This window comes from Chanodichthys erythropterus, chromosome 5, assembly GCF_024489055.1.
Source record: "Chanodichthys erythropterus isolate Z2021 chromosome 5, ASM2448905v1, whole genome shotgun sequence".
Classification (NCBI taxonomy): domain Eukaryota; kingdom Metazoa; phylum Chordata; class Actinopteri; order Cypriniformes; family Xenocyprididae; genus Chanodichthys; species Chanodichthys erythropterus.
Genome location: NC_090225.1, coordinates 30,241,655 through 30,260,184, shown reverse-complemented (window position 1 = coordinate 30,260,184; position 18,530 = coordinate 30,241,655). Strand labels below are relative to the sequence as shown.

Here is an 18,530-nt window from a genome sequence, read left to right as displayed (position 1 = left end):
CCGGTCTGACATGCTGGCCTGGCGCTGCTGTCCGAAGTTCGAAGTTATCTGAGAATTTGATGAATATGAATTTGAAATGTCGGTTGATGGGTGATTTGTAGACAGTTATTCATTGACATTTAGTTTGAGTGAAAAGTTAAAGTGAGACCCTTGGGGTATAATGAGCCCCTTATAATTGAGCCAGAAAGCCCACAGGAGCATGTTGTTTATATAATGTAATTTAATGAATATTATATTAATTTAGTATTTAATAATTCCATTAACTAGATGTGCATTTAAAACATATTCATTAATTGTTGTAACATTCGTAGCCAAATTGAGTGGAATCATTCAATCTGAATTCATATCTTGCATCCCACGAAGAACCTTTAACATCCACGAAACCTTCCATTTCACAAAGGGAACACAAAGAACTATTAAAATAGAAACACTAAATATGGTGTTTCTGTGGCATCACAGCAAAAACATTTGTTTTTAAGAGTGTATGATTCGTAGAATTATAGAGTGCAATTCAGAAGTATTTATTATTCAGTTATTCAACTAATCTGTCAAACTGAATGCTGATTCCACATATCGCATAATTAAGATGCATCTCTTCTAAATTAGAATTTACCTTAATAATATATTGCATGATGCATCAACATGCTAAAAATCATCTCAATGTGTTTAGCAGTAAATACACACTTCCTTAGACATACTGAATACATAATTACATCAAGTCTAAGATTAATGAAGTATTAAAAATGTATCATAATATATGTAAAGATATTGATTAATTTGTTGGTAATCTACCAAATGTAACAGTTACAATTGCATTGAAATAGAACTCTATTTGGGCTTCATTTAGTAGGCCTATGTGATATAAACCACCATGCATCATTAAAAGGCATATCCAAATCCAAGAAGCAATGCAATTAAACATGATGAACCTGTCACAAAGTATGGAATTGAACTACAAGTCTTTTCTAGTATAGCATAATAAGGATAAGACTGTTTGACTGTGAATGGGTATTATCTATTATGCGACATACGCCTGACAGCTACACTTGAATAAACATGAGTATCCTCATAAGACATAAAGAAGCATGCAGCAGGTTCTGACTTCAAAACGCTTCTCTGTCTTGGTAACTAATTGGTTATAGGCTGAGAGATCCTCGTTGCGTCACGACGCCATCCAACTCTCGGTTTTACCCCCTTCTCCCTCTCTCTCCCCCTCACTCAGGCGGTGTCAGTCATCCGCGATGCTGGAGAGAGAGCCAGGGTCCGCGCGAAACATGTCTGGGATCACCGTTAGTGAGGCTTGCGATGACTGTTTAACATCAGCGCAGCATCTGAACTCCACGGAAATTTACTCGCATTCTCATGTTGATGAAGACGACGAACTTCTCAAGTACATTTGGAGGGAATATTTGCACCCTAAACAATATGAATGGGTGCTCATAGCTGGATACATCATAGTTTTCCTCGTATCTCTGGTCGGAAACACCTTGGGTAAGTAAGTTTGCAGCGCGCAAGTAACTCAGAAATGTATTTCAGAAGTGCTTTTCAAATGTTTTAGGCTATACTCTCCGACGAGTACCGCTCTACAGGTCTGTCCATCGTGTTGGCTACATTGTTTTGCGCATGGGGTACATTTACGCATTTGGCAGACGCTTTTATGAAAAGAAGGTACACCTTTATCAGTTGTTGCTTTCTCTGGGAATCGAACCCATAATCTCGGCGCTGCTAGCGCGTGCTTTACTCTTTACGCTACGGGGTGGCATCTCACAACATGATCATAAAATATTATAATTTCACTTCTATGCTTAACAGTAAAATTCAGGGCTTTCAAATCATTAATGCATCTAATGAATTTTAAAAATGTAATTAGGCTGCACTTGCTTATTTATTTATGCATTATTTGCAGCTTGTGGCAATTTAAGAATATGCATCTACCTTAACAAAATGTTAAGGCTTTAGCTTTTTTCTTACTTGACATTTAAAGGTGCCCTAGAATTAAAAACTGAATTGACCTTGGCATAGTTGAATAACAAGAGTTCAGTACATGGAAATGACATACAGTGAGTCTCAAACTCCATTGTTTCCTCCTTCTTATATAAATCTCATTTCACGAGTTCACACTTACAAATAAGTCAGATAAAATAAGTGGTATACGTCCCCCTCCCCCTATTTAGTTTAGGAAGTAACCAAGTGAGTGTGAGGAGACGGGGTGGTGGAGGGATGCTGAAAACTGTGGAGGATTCATGGGTGAGTTGACTGTGGTTATATATATACCTGTACTCATTACTGATTGTTGACAGCTGGTTGAGATGATGTGATAATTGAATAGCTTATTTGACTTGTTCCTCCAGAACTACGTTAATAAAACATCATTTGTTTAAAAGACCTCAGAAGAACAGGTGAATCTCAACATAACAACGACTGTTACGTAACGGTCGGGATCATTAATATGTACGCCCCCAATATTTGCATATGCCAGCTCATGTTCAAGGCATTAGACAAGGGCAGCCAGTATTAACATCTGGATCTGTGCACAGCTGAATCATCAGACTAGGTAAGCAAGCAAGAACAATAGTGAAAAATGGCAGATGGAGCAATAATAAATGATATTTTTAGCGATATTTGTAAATTGCCTTTCTAAAAGTTTCGTTAGCATGTTGCTAATGTACTGTTAAATGTGGTTAAAGTTACCATCGTTTCTTACTATATTCACGGATACAAGAGCCGTTGCTATTTTCATTATTAAACACTTTCAGTCTGTATAATTCATAAACACAACTTCATTCTTTATAAATCTCTCCAACAGTGTGTAATGTTAGCTTTAGCCACGGAGCACTATCAAACTCATTCAGAATCAAATGTAAACATCCAAATAAATACTGTACTTACGCGATTAGACATGCTGCATGACGAACACTTTGTAAAGATCCATTTTGAGGGTTATATTAGCTGTGTGAACTTTGTTTATGCTGTTTAAGGCAGTTGCAAGCTTGTGGGCGGGGAGCACGATAATTTAAAGGGGCCGCAGCCTGAATCGGCGCATAGTTAATGAAGCCACAAAATAGGCAGTTAAAAAAAATGAATAAAAAAAAATCTATTGGATATTTTGAGCTGAAACTTCACCGACACATTCAGGGGACACCTTAGACTTATATTACATCTTTTGAAAACACGTTCTACGGCACCTTTAATGTTTTTTTGTTGTTGTTGTTTTTATTCATAGACCTCTGGAAAATCAAACCAAGTGCTAATTGCTATTTTAGAACAAACTGTGATGGATTTGAATTCTGAATGAAAGACATTATGAATTTAATACTGTGCTTTTAAATGTTTTGTGTCCCACTGAGGACTATTTGAAGTTTTCAAGGAATATGATTATGCCCCAATGATCTGAAATCTGAAGTAATTGGTTAACTAATTTTGGCATATTAATCGGAGGTCCTTTGAAATGCTGTGTTTCTTAGAATGCTTTAGTCACATCTTTCATGTGCTATTCTCTTTAAAGGTGCAGTGAGCATTCATTTCATTGCATCAAACAGAATGAAATTTTGGCAGGGCTATCTGTATAAAGCAGGATTTAAAATGACACTTTACAGGAATATTTTTCACAAAAATGGAAACTATGTCATTATTTACACACCATCATGTTGCTCAAAACCTTTATGCTGTTATTTTTTTTCTGTGGAATATTTCTGAAGAATCTTTATGCTGCTCTTTTGGTTAATATGTGACCATATCGTTCAAGTCTCAAAGAAAGAAAAGGACAACAAAAGGCATGATCAACATAATCCAAGACTTAATTCAAAGTCTTCTGAAACTGCATGATTTCTATGTGTGAGACTAAAAGTCATTGTTTCCCTTTATCAGAGCTCTCAAACAAAATACTGTACATTTATAAAGTCTAATTCTGATACAAAATCTCTTCCAGGAAGTCCTGGTCAGGATGGTAGCAGCAGAAGTACAATTTCACACATATACAAAACATACAAGTAAAACAGAAGAAATAGCAAAAGATGAAAGACTTACAGGCCATACCAGCGATATCCATAATACATTTCACCTTAAGTCAAGGATTTTGGAACAGCAACATTTCTCCTCTAGGACAGGGTATTCAAAGAGGAAAGGGTTTCTGAGGTAGTGTGTTCTGAGGGAGCATAAAAAGAGTTTTACCAAGCTCTAAATGCACCCAGGAGACATTTCAATGAATTGATGTGCTAGATTTAGTACTATAAATGCTGGGATAAAAGGCTGGAGTAATTAGTTTATCTAACAATGCCTTGGTAGTAAATAGTAATGTGAGTTTTCTCCTTTGGTAAAGAAGACCACCCTAGAGAGTCGTAAAGAATACAATAGTAAGTGTGTGAGCCGGCACAAAGTGTAATCAGCATGATATGCAGAATCCAATTCCCAAGTAGGAATGCAGTTGTAAATGCGTGTAAATCACGTAGCCTAGCACAGATAGTAATGCGCTTTGCGATTTCTGGCTCCAAATGTGTTGGTTCTCCTGTGTCTTGTGTTCAAATGTCACTGACGTCAAGCTTAATGCAACATCTCTAATGCAGCCAAACTTGATTTGAGAGCTGCAATGGAAGGCAAGATTTTCAGTAATTACATTTTGTCCGCTTCTCACACAGAGCAATTGTATGACTTTTTTCTCTTTCTTTTCTATTTTTGGAGCTTGACAGATGTGTTCACTATAACTAACTGATGCTGTATTCAAATAGCTACGTAAAGAAATCAGTCCAAATCTGATAAGGGGTAATTAAATATAACAAATCAAGTAAAATGTATCATCATTTATTGAAAAATTAAACATTTTATCAAAGTTTGATAATTGCTTTAATCTTTTAAACAACTGAGAATATAGTGATCAAACTACATTTTAATAAAAATCACCTGTTTATAATGTATATATATATATTACATCAGCAAATAAGAGTAAAATTGGATGACTACAGGGACTGTATTGCCAAAAGTATAAAAAAAGATCAGTCAATAATAGAAAATTATTGAAAATATTTAAATCAGGAATGTCAGAATCAGAATGTATAGTTTGTGGATTAAAAAAAAAAAAAAAAAAAAAAATTCATCAAAACCAACACATGTTGAAGTTTTACATTTGATTTGGCATTTATTCTCTTTAGCATGCAGTAAGAAGTATTTCACTCCGTTACCTGATCATTTTGATTCAAATGAGTGAAGAACAAATATATACTCATGTGCGTTATGTATTATGTGCGTTATCATCTCTGACAGACAGCATGTTGAAGCTGCTCACGGCGCCATTTTCTACTTCTTCTTAGAAAGCAATGACGTAGTCAAAACATCTGGTAGTTTTGTTTTCCAGAAAATGCATGACTCGCTGGATCTCTGCCTCTCCTAAATACTGTTGTGTATTGTGCATGTTATTTTTTGACGGTCAATCTTTATTTAAATAGCGCTTTACAAGGCAGATTGTGTCACATGATAACATTTGTGAGGGGTGAACTGTTTGATTTTTGGGTAACCATAAAATGTTTTATGTGTAGTTCATTTAACTTATTTTACAGAATGAGGTTTATTTTCTGGCTTAAATTAATTACATGTTACTCAGAGACTGGCATGTTTGGCTTGCAAATTCATTGACTCTTGGAAATCGTTTTATTTACTTATTTTTTACCAGGAAAGGAGTGGTTTTGATGCACTTTTTTTTTTTTTTTTTTTTTAAACCTATGAAAATGCAGATCCTAAATAAATGGTGGTGGTTGAGGAGATTCCCACTTCCATATGTAAAATCCTTTGAGTACCCAGAAAAGCGCTTTATAAATGTAAGGAATTATTATTAATTATTATTATTAATAGTAAACAAAGTAATTAGTATATAATAGTGAAAAATCACATTTTAAAACTGTTGTTCCATTATTACCTCTTAGCAGATTTTGAATCATATACAGTACTGTGGGAAAAACAGTGTATTGGTTTGGAATGATGTGTGTGTTCATTAATGAAGGAATTTTCATTGTTTTATTATTGGCTGTTCTTTTACATTACTCTATCCCCATGCCATGTCAATTACATGTGTTATCAATATGGGCACTGTTGGATACACAATATTACAATATCTATGATACAGCCATTTACACAGGTTATTACTTTGATAAATGTATGTGGAAGGAAGATAATGTCATTTCAGAAATATTCAGAGTTATTAAATGAAATTGAAAGTACTACATTATTCAAATGCAATCACAATGAATGGCTTTGTAAGAGCACAAGACTTTAAAAGATATGTACTTGACAGTGCAAATGGGATTTTCTTTTGAAACTATTTTCCTTTACATTCTAAAGTGCTCTACTGTATATATATAAAAAGTTTTATTAAGGTCAAAAATGCTTTAATTTAATATGACTGAATCAAAATGAATATGTCAGGCTACACCAATGACAATGACAAATATATTTATAAATGTGATGCTGGTCCAATCAGAATTTCTTATGCAATAATAGTTTTATTAGATGTTTGAAACAAATTAGAAAGCTGATGCAGTATTCAGATGTGTGATATCTAGATGTAGTAGCTATCATGTCTTCTGCGCTGGCATAGAAAGCCGACTGTCTTGGTAAGATCCAAATGAATTGATTTTATTCACGTTAAAAATATTATTTACTACACTGAAACAAACTAAATATATTAATTTATACAGACAAATCAAATGTTATGGGTTAAAGGATTGCATTTTTTTCTTCTTCTTCTTATTTTCTTTACAGTGCATTTAAAATTGGAGTGTCAGCATTTCTGTCCAGTTCTGTGATTGATTCTACTGATAATTCCATTCTTACAAGTATAATAAGCTCTTAGCATAATGACTCTACAGGGGAATGGATTATTGAGTTTTAAACAGTAGTTCATCTCATTCTCTGCCCTCTCTTTGAGGGTTAATTTTATCATCTTATAGCAATTGTGCAATTATGCAATACACTTGCAGGTGGGAGTTCTGTCGCAGAGCTACTGCATAGCTTTGATAAGTGTCAGTGGCTTTTTCCTGGAAGTGCAGGGATGTGCTGTGGGGGGTTTTCAAACAACCAGAGCAATGGTGATCATGTGATGAGCAGATGAAACAAGCGTAAAGACAGAAATAGAGCCAGTCCTACTACCACTGTGAGGATGCTCTGAAAATGCCCTACGTGCGATGACGGTTCCTCTACTCTGCCGTTAAATCAAAGCGTGTTCATGCGCTAACTGAAAATCCCTAAACCTCAAGGGAAAGTCCAGATTTTCCTGGCAAGAGGCTGCACAAAAGCAAGGCCATAACTGTGTCTTGAATACTGGTGGGAGGAGAGAGTTAGTGTTGCACTGGAGGCTTTATTTAAAGGTATTAAAGGGGTCATGAAATGCAGTTTCAGATTTTTATATTATGTTTCTAGAGGTCGGCTTATTAAGTTTTCAAAGTTTTTAGCACCAAAAAAAGTCCAATATTTGTTTAATATATATCACAGCACCTGTTAGTGGGTGGATATATTAGGCAGCAAATGAACATTTTGTCCTCAAAGTTGATGTATTAGAAGCAGGAAAAATGGGCAAGAGTAAGGATTTGAGTGAGTTTGACAAGGACCAAATCGTGATGCTAGACGACTGGGTCAGAGCATCTCCAAAACTGCAGCTCTTGTGGGGTGTTCCCGGTCTGCAGTGGTCAGTATCTATCAAAAGAGCTCCAAGGAAGGAACAGTGGTGAACCGGAGACAGGGTCATGGGCGGCCGAGATCATTGAAGGCTGGACTGTGTGGTCCGATCCAACAGAGCATCAGTTTGTTGCATATGGAGCTGCAGATCAGTCAGGGTGCCCATGCTGACCCCTGTCCACCGCCGAAAGAGCCAACAGTGACACGTGAGCATCAGAACTGGACCACGGAGCAATGGAAGAAGGAGGCCTGGTCTGATGAATCACGTTTTCTTTTAAATCACGTGGATGGTCGGGTGCGTGTGCGTCTCTTACCTGGGGAACACATTGCACCAGGATACACTATGGGAAGAAGGCAAGCCAGCGGAGGCAGTGTGATGCTTTGGGCAATGTTCTGCTGGGAAACCTTGGGTCCTGCCATCCATGTGGATGTTACTTTGACACGTACCACATACCTAAGCATTGTACATCCTTTTATGCAAACAGTATTCCCTGGTGGCTGTGGCTCTTTCAGCAGGATAATGTGCCCTGACACAAAGCAAAAATGGTTCAGGAAGGGTTTGAGGAGCACAACAACTAGTTTGTGGTGTTGACTTGACCTTCTGAAGGGACTTTACCTCAGCAGAGGATGTGATTGGATAACTGGACTAACCAATGGATGAGCATCTCAAATGATGGTTTGGAGGTTCTGAAATGCCTGAGTCAAAGTCTGTCATCAGAATGATTTGATTTAATTCCCTCTAGAAGTGTCTCACACAATAGTGTTCCCAAACACCAGCATCCGAACGCAAGAGAACATGACAGCGTTTATTGTGTTTTCGAGACGCAACTCATTTATGATAAAGGAAAAAGAGCCACAATTTCTTCCCTGATTGCAGCAACATTCAATTTTATTACAGATATTTTGCGGCAATTTCCCAGGAAGTGCCAATTTTGTTCTCTTGAACACATGGGATGGAAACGGTGCTTAATTTGCAAATGTTTTATGCGCAATTTTATGCACAGGTTAAATTTGCAACTTTGTTTGGAAGCACAGCTTTGTATGTCTACATCAGACGCAAGCGGCACAATGTGGAAGATGACTGTAGGGACGCAGATGGAATTTAGAAGTCTGTTTCTGACGCGTGCTTTGCCTTGAATAAATCAAGTCATTGTCCATACCATTGGAATAAAGTCGGATATGCCAATCCATTTATTGTCCATTTGGCATTGCAAATAACAAAAATAAAGGAAAAATAAAACTTTAAACATAACTTCGATTCTTCATTAATAAACAAATATTCTATTTAAACAAACTGTTAAGAGGCACGAGCACAATCCTGCACAATTTGCTGCGGTCAAAAAGTTTGTTTGACCTTCCATTGCGCACCTGTAAAGGCCCCCATATACTTCAAATGAAATCGAAGAACGAACTGATGTGACGTCATTTCGAACAAAATCAGGCCAAAACGAAGTTCATTTTGTGTTCTTTTTGGAAGTTCAAAACGGCTTGCCAAAGCAAACTTTCAGAAAAATAAACAAACGTGACGTGACTGGAGTGCTAATTTGCAGAGCTAGTGCTAACATACCCATGTTATGATCAGACGCTTTTCTTATGCTTTCTATATAAAAAAAAAATGCTGTTTTCTCATTTTTGTTGTGTTTATTTTGTTACTGAGAAGAAAGTGTACAGCACGTATTTACATATTCATCTAACCGTCGCTCTCAGCAGTGTGGGTGGTGTCAGATGTTCGTTTACAGTATATCGCTGGTCACGCATTTCGAACTTTGTTTTACTCCTAAACGAAGAACGAAAAAGAACTTCGTTTGAAGTATACTGGAGCCTTCACTCATCAGTGGTTGGCTTAAATGTACTCAAAATACTCACATGCCCTCTAGTGTCACAAACACAAATTACAATAAAATGGCTCCAACAACGACAATAGAACCCATTAAAATCAGTGATGCTGTCTACACTGCAGTGTGATGCGACACGACAAATCCCCGACAGTAAACTGATGCCTCATTCTATTTCTGATGTACTGCATTTGCTTGCGCTACTTCTAGAAACGGTGAGAATAAAATTAAATGTACTTACCTGCATTGCCTCCGAGGATAAAATGCTTGGCACTGCTGTATGTTTCAATAAAAAAATATTTTAAAAAATTAGCAGCACGCTGATAATAATTTACAAAAAAAGTCAGTTGTGAAATATGAAGATCAAACAAAAACTTTATGTTTCAGTCGAACCCATTATAATCTGTGACATCACGATTCTACCAATTTTAAATCTGGCCATTTTAGAAGGTAGAAAAGAATAATTCATATTTTAAAGTTTTTAGTTTTGAGTTTGAAACATGCAGTATGTTTTTATTGTAGAGTAACCTCTTAAATGTGTAAATATAAAGAACATTTTGATTCTGCATTTCATGACCCCTTTAAATAATTAAATGATTTAAATGAATTTAGGGGAATAAATAATAATAATAATAATAATAAACAGTAAAAGAACAAAACATTTTTATAATCATTTTAAACTATTTTCAAATAATGTTTATTTTTTATATATATCTAAATATGCATGCAAATAAAATGTTGAACAAAATTATTCGGTTATCATGCATTTTCAATTCACAGGGAGACAATTTAGCCATTTCTCAGTGTCTATGGTGGTGACAGCCCTGCACTATAGTGCTGTCCATAACACCTGTAAGCTGGGATTCACTGACCGTAGGGAATGTCCCTCGAGGATGCTGGCAGCCAAACCAGGCAATGTGCCAACACTGATATAGCCTGGGGCTTCAGGTCATTACATCACCTCATCGTCTACTCTGCCCCCTAGGCTCATTCAACAGCTGTGACTTCATTCATTCTCAGGTTGCTTCACATGTCCCAATTTTGGAGACAAAACAGTCCATTTTCAAACTGCACAAACCTCTCTGTAGTTTTATGGGTTTCACAAAAGAGACAGTGATAAGGAAAGACCAAATTGTTCTGATAAACAAGAAAAAAGACAACATTTGCCACATATCATAGAGAAGAATGGCTTATTGGTATTGGGCAGTTATTCAGAACTGAGTCATAATACAAGCCATTTATAATGAAAGCAGGCAAACAAAAATGTATTTGTCAGTCTGCGCTTTATTGGAAGAAATCTTCAGTTCCTTTATTGTCGAGAAACAACCCAACCATCGGATATGTGAATAGTCTTCTCATATTTCACCCATTACATGTGCAATATAGAGACGCCGGGGCTAGTTGTCACATGTTTTACTCAAGCGAATGTTTCTAAAAGGAAGGTCAATTTCTGTACAATAATTTTAGGTTCCAAAAACGCTTTTGAATATTTATTACCCAGAATTACATAATACAAAACAATTTATGAAATAGGGTTAGTATGTAAAAGGTAGCATAAATAAATAAAGTAAAATTCGTAGTTAGTTAAAATGTGACAACTTTCCCCAACCGAACATGAAAGATACCATTTTCCTGAAAATACAGTCAAACCTTAAAATTAGCTGTGACAAAATTATTTGAATTTTACAGAATTCTCAGAATTTATTCTAAGTGAAGAGACTTTTGAACTGGGTTTGTACACACATCTGTAAATAGACTTTTGATTCATAACCTTACAGGCCTTGCAAACATTTCCCAGTTTGACAACTAACCAGCTTTTCTATTACCTTGTATTATCAATCTTGAATTGTCAGTTCATTCATAATCATTGCTGTTTTTTTTTTTTTTTTTTTTTTTTTTTCCGGATTCAGTACACATTGTGTTTGTATCTGATATATGGCGTTGACACAGCTAGTATTAACCATGTGACAAAATGGGCGAAGCAGGAGTCTGCATCAAAACATAATAAATATGAACATGTTTTACAGGTTAATCAAAAATAATTCTGTGATACATACATGTTTATTTTTGCACTCCTGATGTTTAGCACTATTTATTGCATCCCTTTTCTGTACTACCTGACAAAAGCAGTTTTTTTTTTTGAATTATTAATTTAATTAAGTTCTGAATTATTAATTTAATTAAGTTCCACACTAAATATGCTAAACAAACAATCAACATTAATCAACTGATGTTACATGGCTGCTTATGTGTCAAGGCAGTTGGTAATCCACAGCTATGTCTTATTCATGAGACACTCAGACCTATATTTTCATGAATTTACTGCACAAATGCTTTCTAAACAAAACAATTTGTGGCATAGCAATCACTCATCATCTGGTAGAATAAAATACAAATCAAGATAACAGAGGTAGTCTTTAGGATATGGGGACATTTTCAATCAAATCACATTCAGGCATGTGATCATCTAAAGATATATATCAAATAAAGAAATATCTCACTATTGCAATAATACATACTATTGTTCTGTAAAGTTAAAAAATAATCATAAAAATATATTATAATACAATATATGTTACAATGAAAATATTAATAGAATTATTATTAACAACAACAATAATACATATTTTCATTATTTTTGTTTATATTTTTTTAAGTTTACTTTAGTGAACAACAGTAAAATTATAATACCAACATTTACGGTTGTCTTAATTTGCTTTGCTTTCAAACACTAAACCATTGAGCTTTCATTTTGGCAGAAAACTGCAGGGAGACCTTATCACTTCTCTTTGTGTAACGTGTGGCTTCTAGCATGCAGGACAATGAAGATACAAAGAGTATTCCAAGAATATAAAGTATTTACTACACTAAACAAAACACACAGGAGATCACAAGAGCAAACATTTGTTAGAAAAAACAAACCATAGGGGCGGTTTTCTGGACAGAGATTAAGCCTAGTCCTAGAATAAAATGGCCCTTTAAACCAGATTAACAGAAATCTGCTTTCTCTGTCATGGTTTAAAATAGTCCTAGAGTTTAATAAACTGATTTCCTAGAGGAAGACTAGAGCTACTCCAGGACTAAACTGAGGCTTAAATTAAACCTACCAGCGGCCCAGAGGTTCAACCAACTCTGAGTTAAAACTTGAACTCTGAGTTGACTTAGCCTGAAATGGGAAACTAAGTTTTTAGTTTCAGAGCAGCTGAATTGAGTCAGTTCAGTCGACTCTGAGTAGGCTGACTCGGAGTTAAGCGCGTGCACCACGACTATGAAAAGCCATCATCAATGGAGCTCCGATATAACGATTCACCATGGCAACAGCATGTGACAAAATGACGTTTGCATACTTCTGAGTCAATGCAAGTTTCACTGTTATAATATTAAAGGTGAAAACTGGTAGAATGGTAAGTTATTGAACTAATATTCATTTTCATGGTATCCCACATGCAAAAAAGAAGAAGAAAAAAATAATTTAACAGGATGCAATAATAAGAGTGTAAATGATTTTATCATTATTAAACACTCGTTAGGCAATTTACTTCCCACTTTTAGAACATTTTCTTCATTTTCTTGAAAATAAATGCCTTTCTGATGTGAAAAGGGAGAATAGCGAACTCGGCAGAAGGCAGATTCGAACCCAGGCAAACGCGTCACAAGTGACTTCATCGTGCTCAACACACTTCTGCCTACACCACTGCAGCCATGCAGTAAATGTGTTGATTTTAACCTTGTGTGACATTGCAAGGTAGCAGAGCTACTGTAAATTCACACTTAGCCATAGACACTCCAAATAATCTTGTTTTCCGTTTGCATTAACATTATTTTTATTACCACACTAACAGATATTGATCATTTTACTTAAGTAAAATGCACTTAATTTAGATCCCCCCAGGAGACAAGACTAAATATCTTATATCATTTTCTTATACAAAATCCATCTTGATTTAAGAATTTTTAGATATTTGTACTTGAAATATGACAAAAAAATACTCTACACTAACTTGGATGGGTTAAATGCAGAGAGTATGGGTTATGATACTTGGCATTCACATCATGCCATTTAATGTACAGCCCCAATTCCAGAAAAGTTGGGACCTTTTGTAAAATGCAATAAAATCAAGAATCTTTGAATTTGAATTTATTGAAAGGATAGCCCCATGAGATGAAACATCTCATTTTCGAGGGGGTCCCAAAAAAAAACTTAACACAATACCAAAAACAAAAACAAAAAAACTAAAAAAACAAAAACACACATATGAAACCAGCAACAACAGCAAAAAAAGTCACTTAAACAGATAAGCAGCTCATTCCCCTAATCTTACACATACAGTCTACAGCTGTATTAAACAAACATGTACACAAAACATACATTTTACTGCAAAGATGAAAAACAAAAATATACTTGCACCCTGAAAAACAACAACAAAAATAAATAAGTGAATAAGGAAGATTGTTTCAGTCAGATGGAGCCTTGTATTGAAATGACCTGCGGCCAATTTCAGTGAAGTTCTAGGGACAACGAAAAATGAATACTTTTAACTGAATACTTTAATTGAACCTTTTAACTGACAAAAGTACAAAGAAAAAACAATCCCAATGTTTTTGCTGGCCAAATTAATTTATTTTGTAAATATAATAACATTTTCATGCCTGCAACACACTCCAAGAAAGTTTGGGATAGAGGCTAAATAAAAGTGAAAAGATTGCAGAATATCCAAGTTAAACTGTTTTGAAACAGCCCACAATTAGCAGGTGAATTGGTAATTGACCCTTCGCCGGGAGTTTGATTGACAAGCGATCTAACCAATCAGAATGCTGCATCCGTCATTTTGTCCAACAAAGCAGCCAGTAGTTAGAAGATTAACCTCGGTGGAGTTAAACTTGAAAAATTGTGTATATTGCCGTCTTTCCGCGTTTGAAACAACATTGATTCTCATGTTCATTCATGTTTATTTGACGCTATAAATGCACTAGTAGGAAGAGATGATCGGTTCACGAGCCTCTTGAGCTGAGGCGCTACAGAAATCTGTCACGATCATGATCACGATACATTAAAGAGCCACAAAACGGTTTTTATTGTTTTAATTTCTTTAATAACTACACAGTTTGCAAGCTGGGACTTTGTTTAATATCATAAGTAACCTGTCCTGTCTTGTCTGTCGACATGTTGTCAGTGTCCTCTTTGCTCCGAAATGTATTTTTCACTGCGTGTGGCGTGACAGCGCCACGGCTTGTCGGATAAAGCAACAGTAACTAAGGGGGGCGGGTCTTTGCGAAGTGTCAATTGGTGAGGGCATCGTGTTTGGGTATAAAAAAGGAGCATCTCAGTCTTTGCAAGCAAAGATGAGTCATGGCTCACCACTTAGTGCCAAATTCCATGAGAATTGTCAAACAATTCAACAATCACATTTCTCTATGCAAGGCAGGAAACCTCTGTTGAATGTGCATGACCTTCAAGCCCTCAGATGACATTGCATGAGAAACCATCATGCTCCTGTGTTAAAAATAGCCACATGGGCTCGGGAGGACTACGGAAAGTCAATGTAACTTAACACATTCTGCTGCTGCATCAAGAAATGCAACTTGAATCTCTGTTATGCAAAGGAATAAACCATACATCTGTTATATAAAGAGATAATGCAGAGTTCTCTGGGCCTGAGCTCATCTCAGATGGTCTTAAAGACAGTGGAAATGTGCTGTGGTCAGATAAGTCCACGTTTTGGCTTGTTTTGGGTAAAAATGAACATTGAGTTCTCAGTCCCAAAGACAAAAGGGACCATCCAGACTTTAATTAGAGACAGCTGCAAAATCAAACATCTGTCATGGTATGGGGGTGCATCAATGAAAACGGTGTTGGAGACTTGCATGTGTGTGAAGGTTTACCATTGATATAGGGGTGTACATTGAAATTGTACAGAGGCATACACTGCCATCAAGATGGCATCTTGTCTCGGATGCAGAACAATGCCAGGCCTCTTTCTGCATGAGCTACATCAGAGTGGTTTCTAGATACTCTACACCGTAGAAGGGATGTGCTTCACTGGCTTGCCTGCAGACCAGATCTGTCTCCTATTGAAATGTATGGCCCATCATGAAAAGGACAATCAGACAACGATGACCACAGACTTATGTGCAGCTGTCTTTTTTCAGGAGAGATTGGGCAAATATTCCACTTGCAAAACTGCAAAAAATAGTATCCTCTATTCTCAAATGATTAAAAAGTGTAATTAAAAGGAAAGGTGACAGTGGTAAACATGCCTCTTTGGAATGTGTTGTATCAATCAAAATCTAAATTTGTTTATATTTACAATTAAGTTGGTCAATGAACATTTTTAAAATCTTTTCTTTGCAGTTTTGTCAGTTAAATAAAGGTTCAAGAGAATGAACAAATCACAGATTCTTGGTTTTATTGCATGTAACAAAATGTCCCTACTTTTCTGGAAATAGGGTTGTGTCAGCTAATGAGACTAAGTTTGATACTTGCATGTCTCACTCATTTGAATAGAAGTGTCCTGATGCAATTTGCTGAGGCTCCAGCTGATCTTTCATGAAGTTGTCTTGATGAGAGAGTACCAGTTTTGAGTCAGAGGAAATTTGATGGATGGAAAGACAAGGCTGCAGCCTGGCACAAACTTAAGGGTCCTTAGAAGACTTCTAGATCATCTTCAGTTTCTCAGAATCAGCAATGGGGAAGTAGGTGAATGGCCTGATTTGTGATCAGTGATCTTTTAAAGGATGAAGATGTCTCAACCTCTAAGGAGTAGTTCCTTTGGAGGGAAAATTTACGATCCTTTGTCTTCTAGCTGGGTGTTTTGAATATGAAATAGGATTAAGTATTAAGAGAAGAGACTTATAAGAGTCTTAAAATATTAATATGTAACAGAGTTAGCAAAATGTAATGTCAATGAACATAAAGGAAACTAAAATCTCAGTTCATAGATACCACACATGCTATATATGTGGTCTTGGTTAACTACAGTGTGCACTTTAACTGAGTTTCAATAGAGTTTGAATTAATGCATGTGCAAAACAATGTAAGAGAACATACACCGATTAGGCATAACATTATGACCTCCTTCCTAATATTGTGTTGGTCCCCCTTTTGCTGCCAAAACATCCCTGACCCATCAAGGTGAAGGTGTGCTGTGGTATCTGGCACCAAGATTTTATAAGGCGATCCTTTAAGTCCTGTAAGTTGCAAGGTGGAGCCTCCATATTCCACAGATTCTCGATTGGATTGAGACCTGGGGGAATTGGAGCTCAAACTCATTGTTGTGCTCCTTAAACCATTCCTGAACTATTTTTGCTTTGTGGCAGGGCGTTATCCTGCTGAAAGAGGATAACGACCGTTTCCATGAAAGGGTGTACATGGTCTGCAACAACGCTTAGGTAGGTGGTACGTGTCAAAGTAACATCCACATGGATGGCGAGACCCAAGGATTCGCAGCAGAACATTGCCCAAAGCATCACACTGCCTCCGCCGGCTTGCCTTCTTCCCATAGCACATCCTGGTGCCATGTGTTCCCCAGGTAAGTGACGCACACGCACCCGGCCATCCACGTGATGTAGAAGAAAACGTGATTCATCAGACCAGGCCACCTTCTTCCATTGCTCCGTGGTCCAGTTCTGATGCTCACGTGTCACTGTTGGCTCTTTCGGCGGTGGACAGGGGTCAGCATGGGCACCCTGACTGGTCTGCAGCTATGCAGCTCCATACGCAACAAACTGATGCTCTGTGTATTCTGACACCTTTCTATCAGAACCAGCATTAACTTCTTGAGCAGTTTGAGCTACAGGAGCTCGTCTGTTGGATCGGACCACACGGGCCAGCCTTCGCTCCCCACATGCATCAATGAGTTTTGTCCGCCCATGACCCTGTCGCCGGTTCACCATTGTTCCTTCCTTGGAGCACTTTAGATAGATACTGACCACTGCAGACCGGGAACACCCCACAAGAGCTGCAGTTTTGGAGATGCTCTGATCCAGTCGTCTAGCATCACAATTTGGCCCTTGTCAAACTCACTCAATTCCTTACACTTGCCCATTTTTCCTGCTTCTAACACATCAACTTTGAGGACAAATTATACACTTGCTGCCTAATATATCCCACCCACTTACAGGTGCCGTGATGAAGAGATAATCAGTGTTGTTCACTTGACCTGTCGGTGCTCATAATGTTAAGCCTGATCAGTGTATGATTACATAGGAAAATTGGATACATGATTGTGCAAGTGATTATATCTATTATATGATTTTATATGGAGGGTATAGGGTTAGGATGGACTGTTTATAAACGGTATAATTGTTTGTTTAAAAGTGATTTTGGTGTGAAACTCTAAGACTTATCTTTGTTACTATGTTAAACAGAGTCCTGGTGTTAGCTGCATTTGGGATGTTAGTTGCTCTTCATGGGCAGTGCCTTAATCTCAGTCGATACAATTATCTTTCTCTTTGTATTTTTTTTCAATTTTTTTTATCAATATTGTACAAGATTACCCGCTTCAAAACAATGTGATAAACGAGTTCAGTTAAAACTAATCTAAAAGTAATAAAAAAGTAGTGAGAATATATTACTTTAAATGTGTAACGTAATGGATTATGATACTACCTTTAAATTTTGCCATGAAATTTGGAATCAGTAATCGACTACAATTTGTCAACAATCTATGCAGTACTGCTTGTTGGCTGGAATTTTGCATTTCATGCATCAATTTTTAAAGCCACAATTTTTGGAAAACACTGTATTACTCATGGCATCTTTCTTTTCAGTTTGTTTTGCAGTTTGGAAAAACCATCATATGCGCACAGTGACCAACTACTTTATCGTGAACCTGTCCTTCGCAGACATCCTGGTCACAATCACATGTCTTCCTGCAAGTCTAGTGGTAGACATTACAGAAACCTGGTTCTTTGGACAGACCCTGTGCAAGATATTACCTTACTTACAGGTAAGGAAACGGATAACATATTGACTTTAATTAAGAAATTTGGCACTATATTTTTCTTTTCATAGGAAGCCCTATGTATCAAAATGAA

General features: G+C 36.7%; 1 protein-coding gene across 1 annotated transcript in view; it reads left to right on the top strand.

Annotated features, from left to right (window-relative positions):
- Positions 1 to 1,274: 1,274 nt before the first annotated feature.
- Positions 1,275 to 18,530, top strand: part of hcrtr2 (hypocretin (orexin) receptor 2) — a 60,759-nt gene continuing 43,503 nt past the window's right edge. Inside the window, exons 1-2 of the mRNA XM_067385455.1 lie at positions 1,275 to 1,491; positions 18,264 to 18,442. Of these exons, the coding sequence (XP_067241556.1) occupies positions 1,275 to 1,491; positions 18,264 to 18,442 (396 nt within the window). The remainder of the gene's footprint in view (positions 1,492 to 18,263; positions 18,443 to 18,530) is intronic.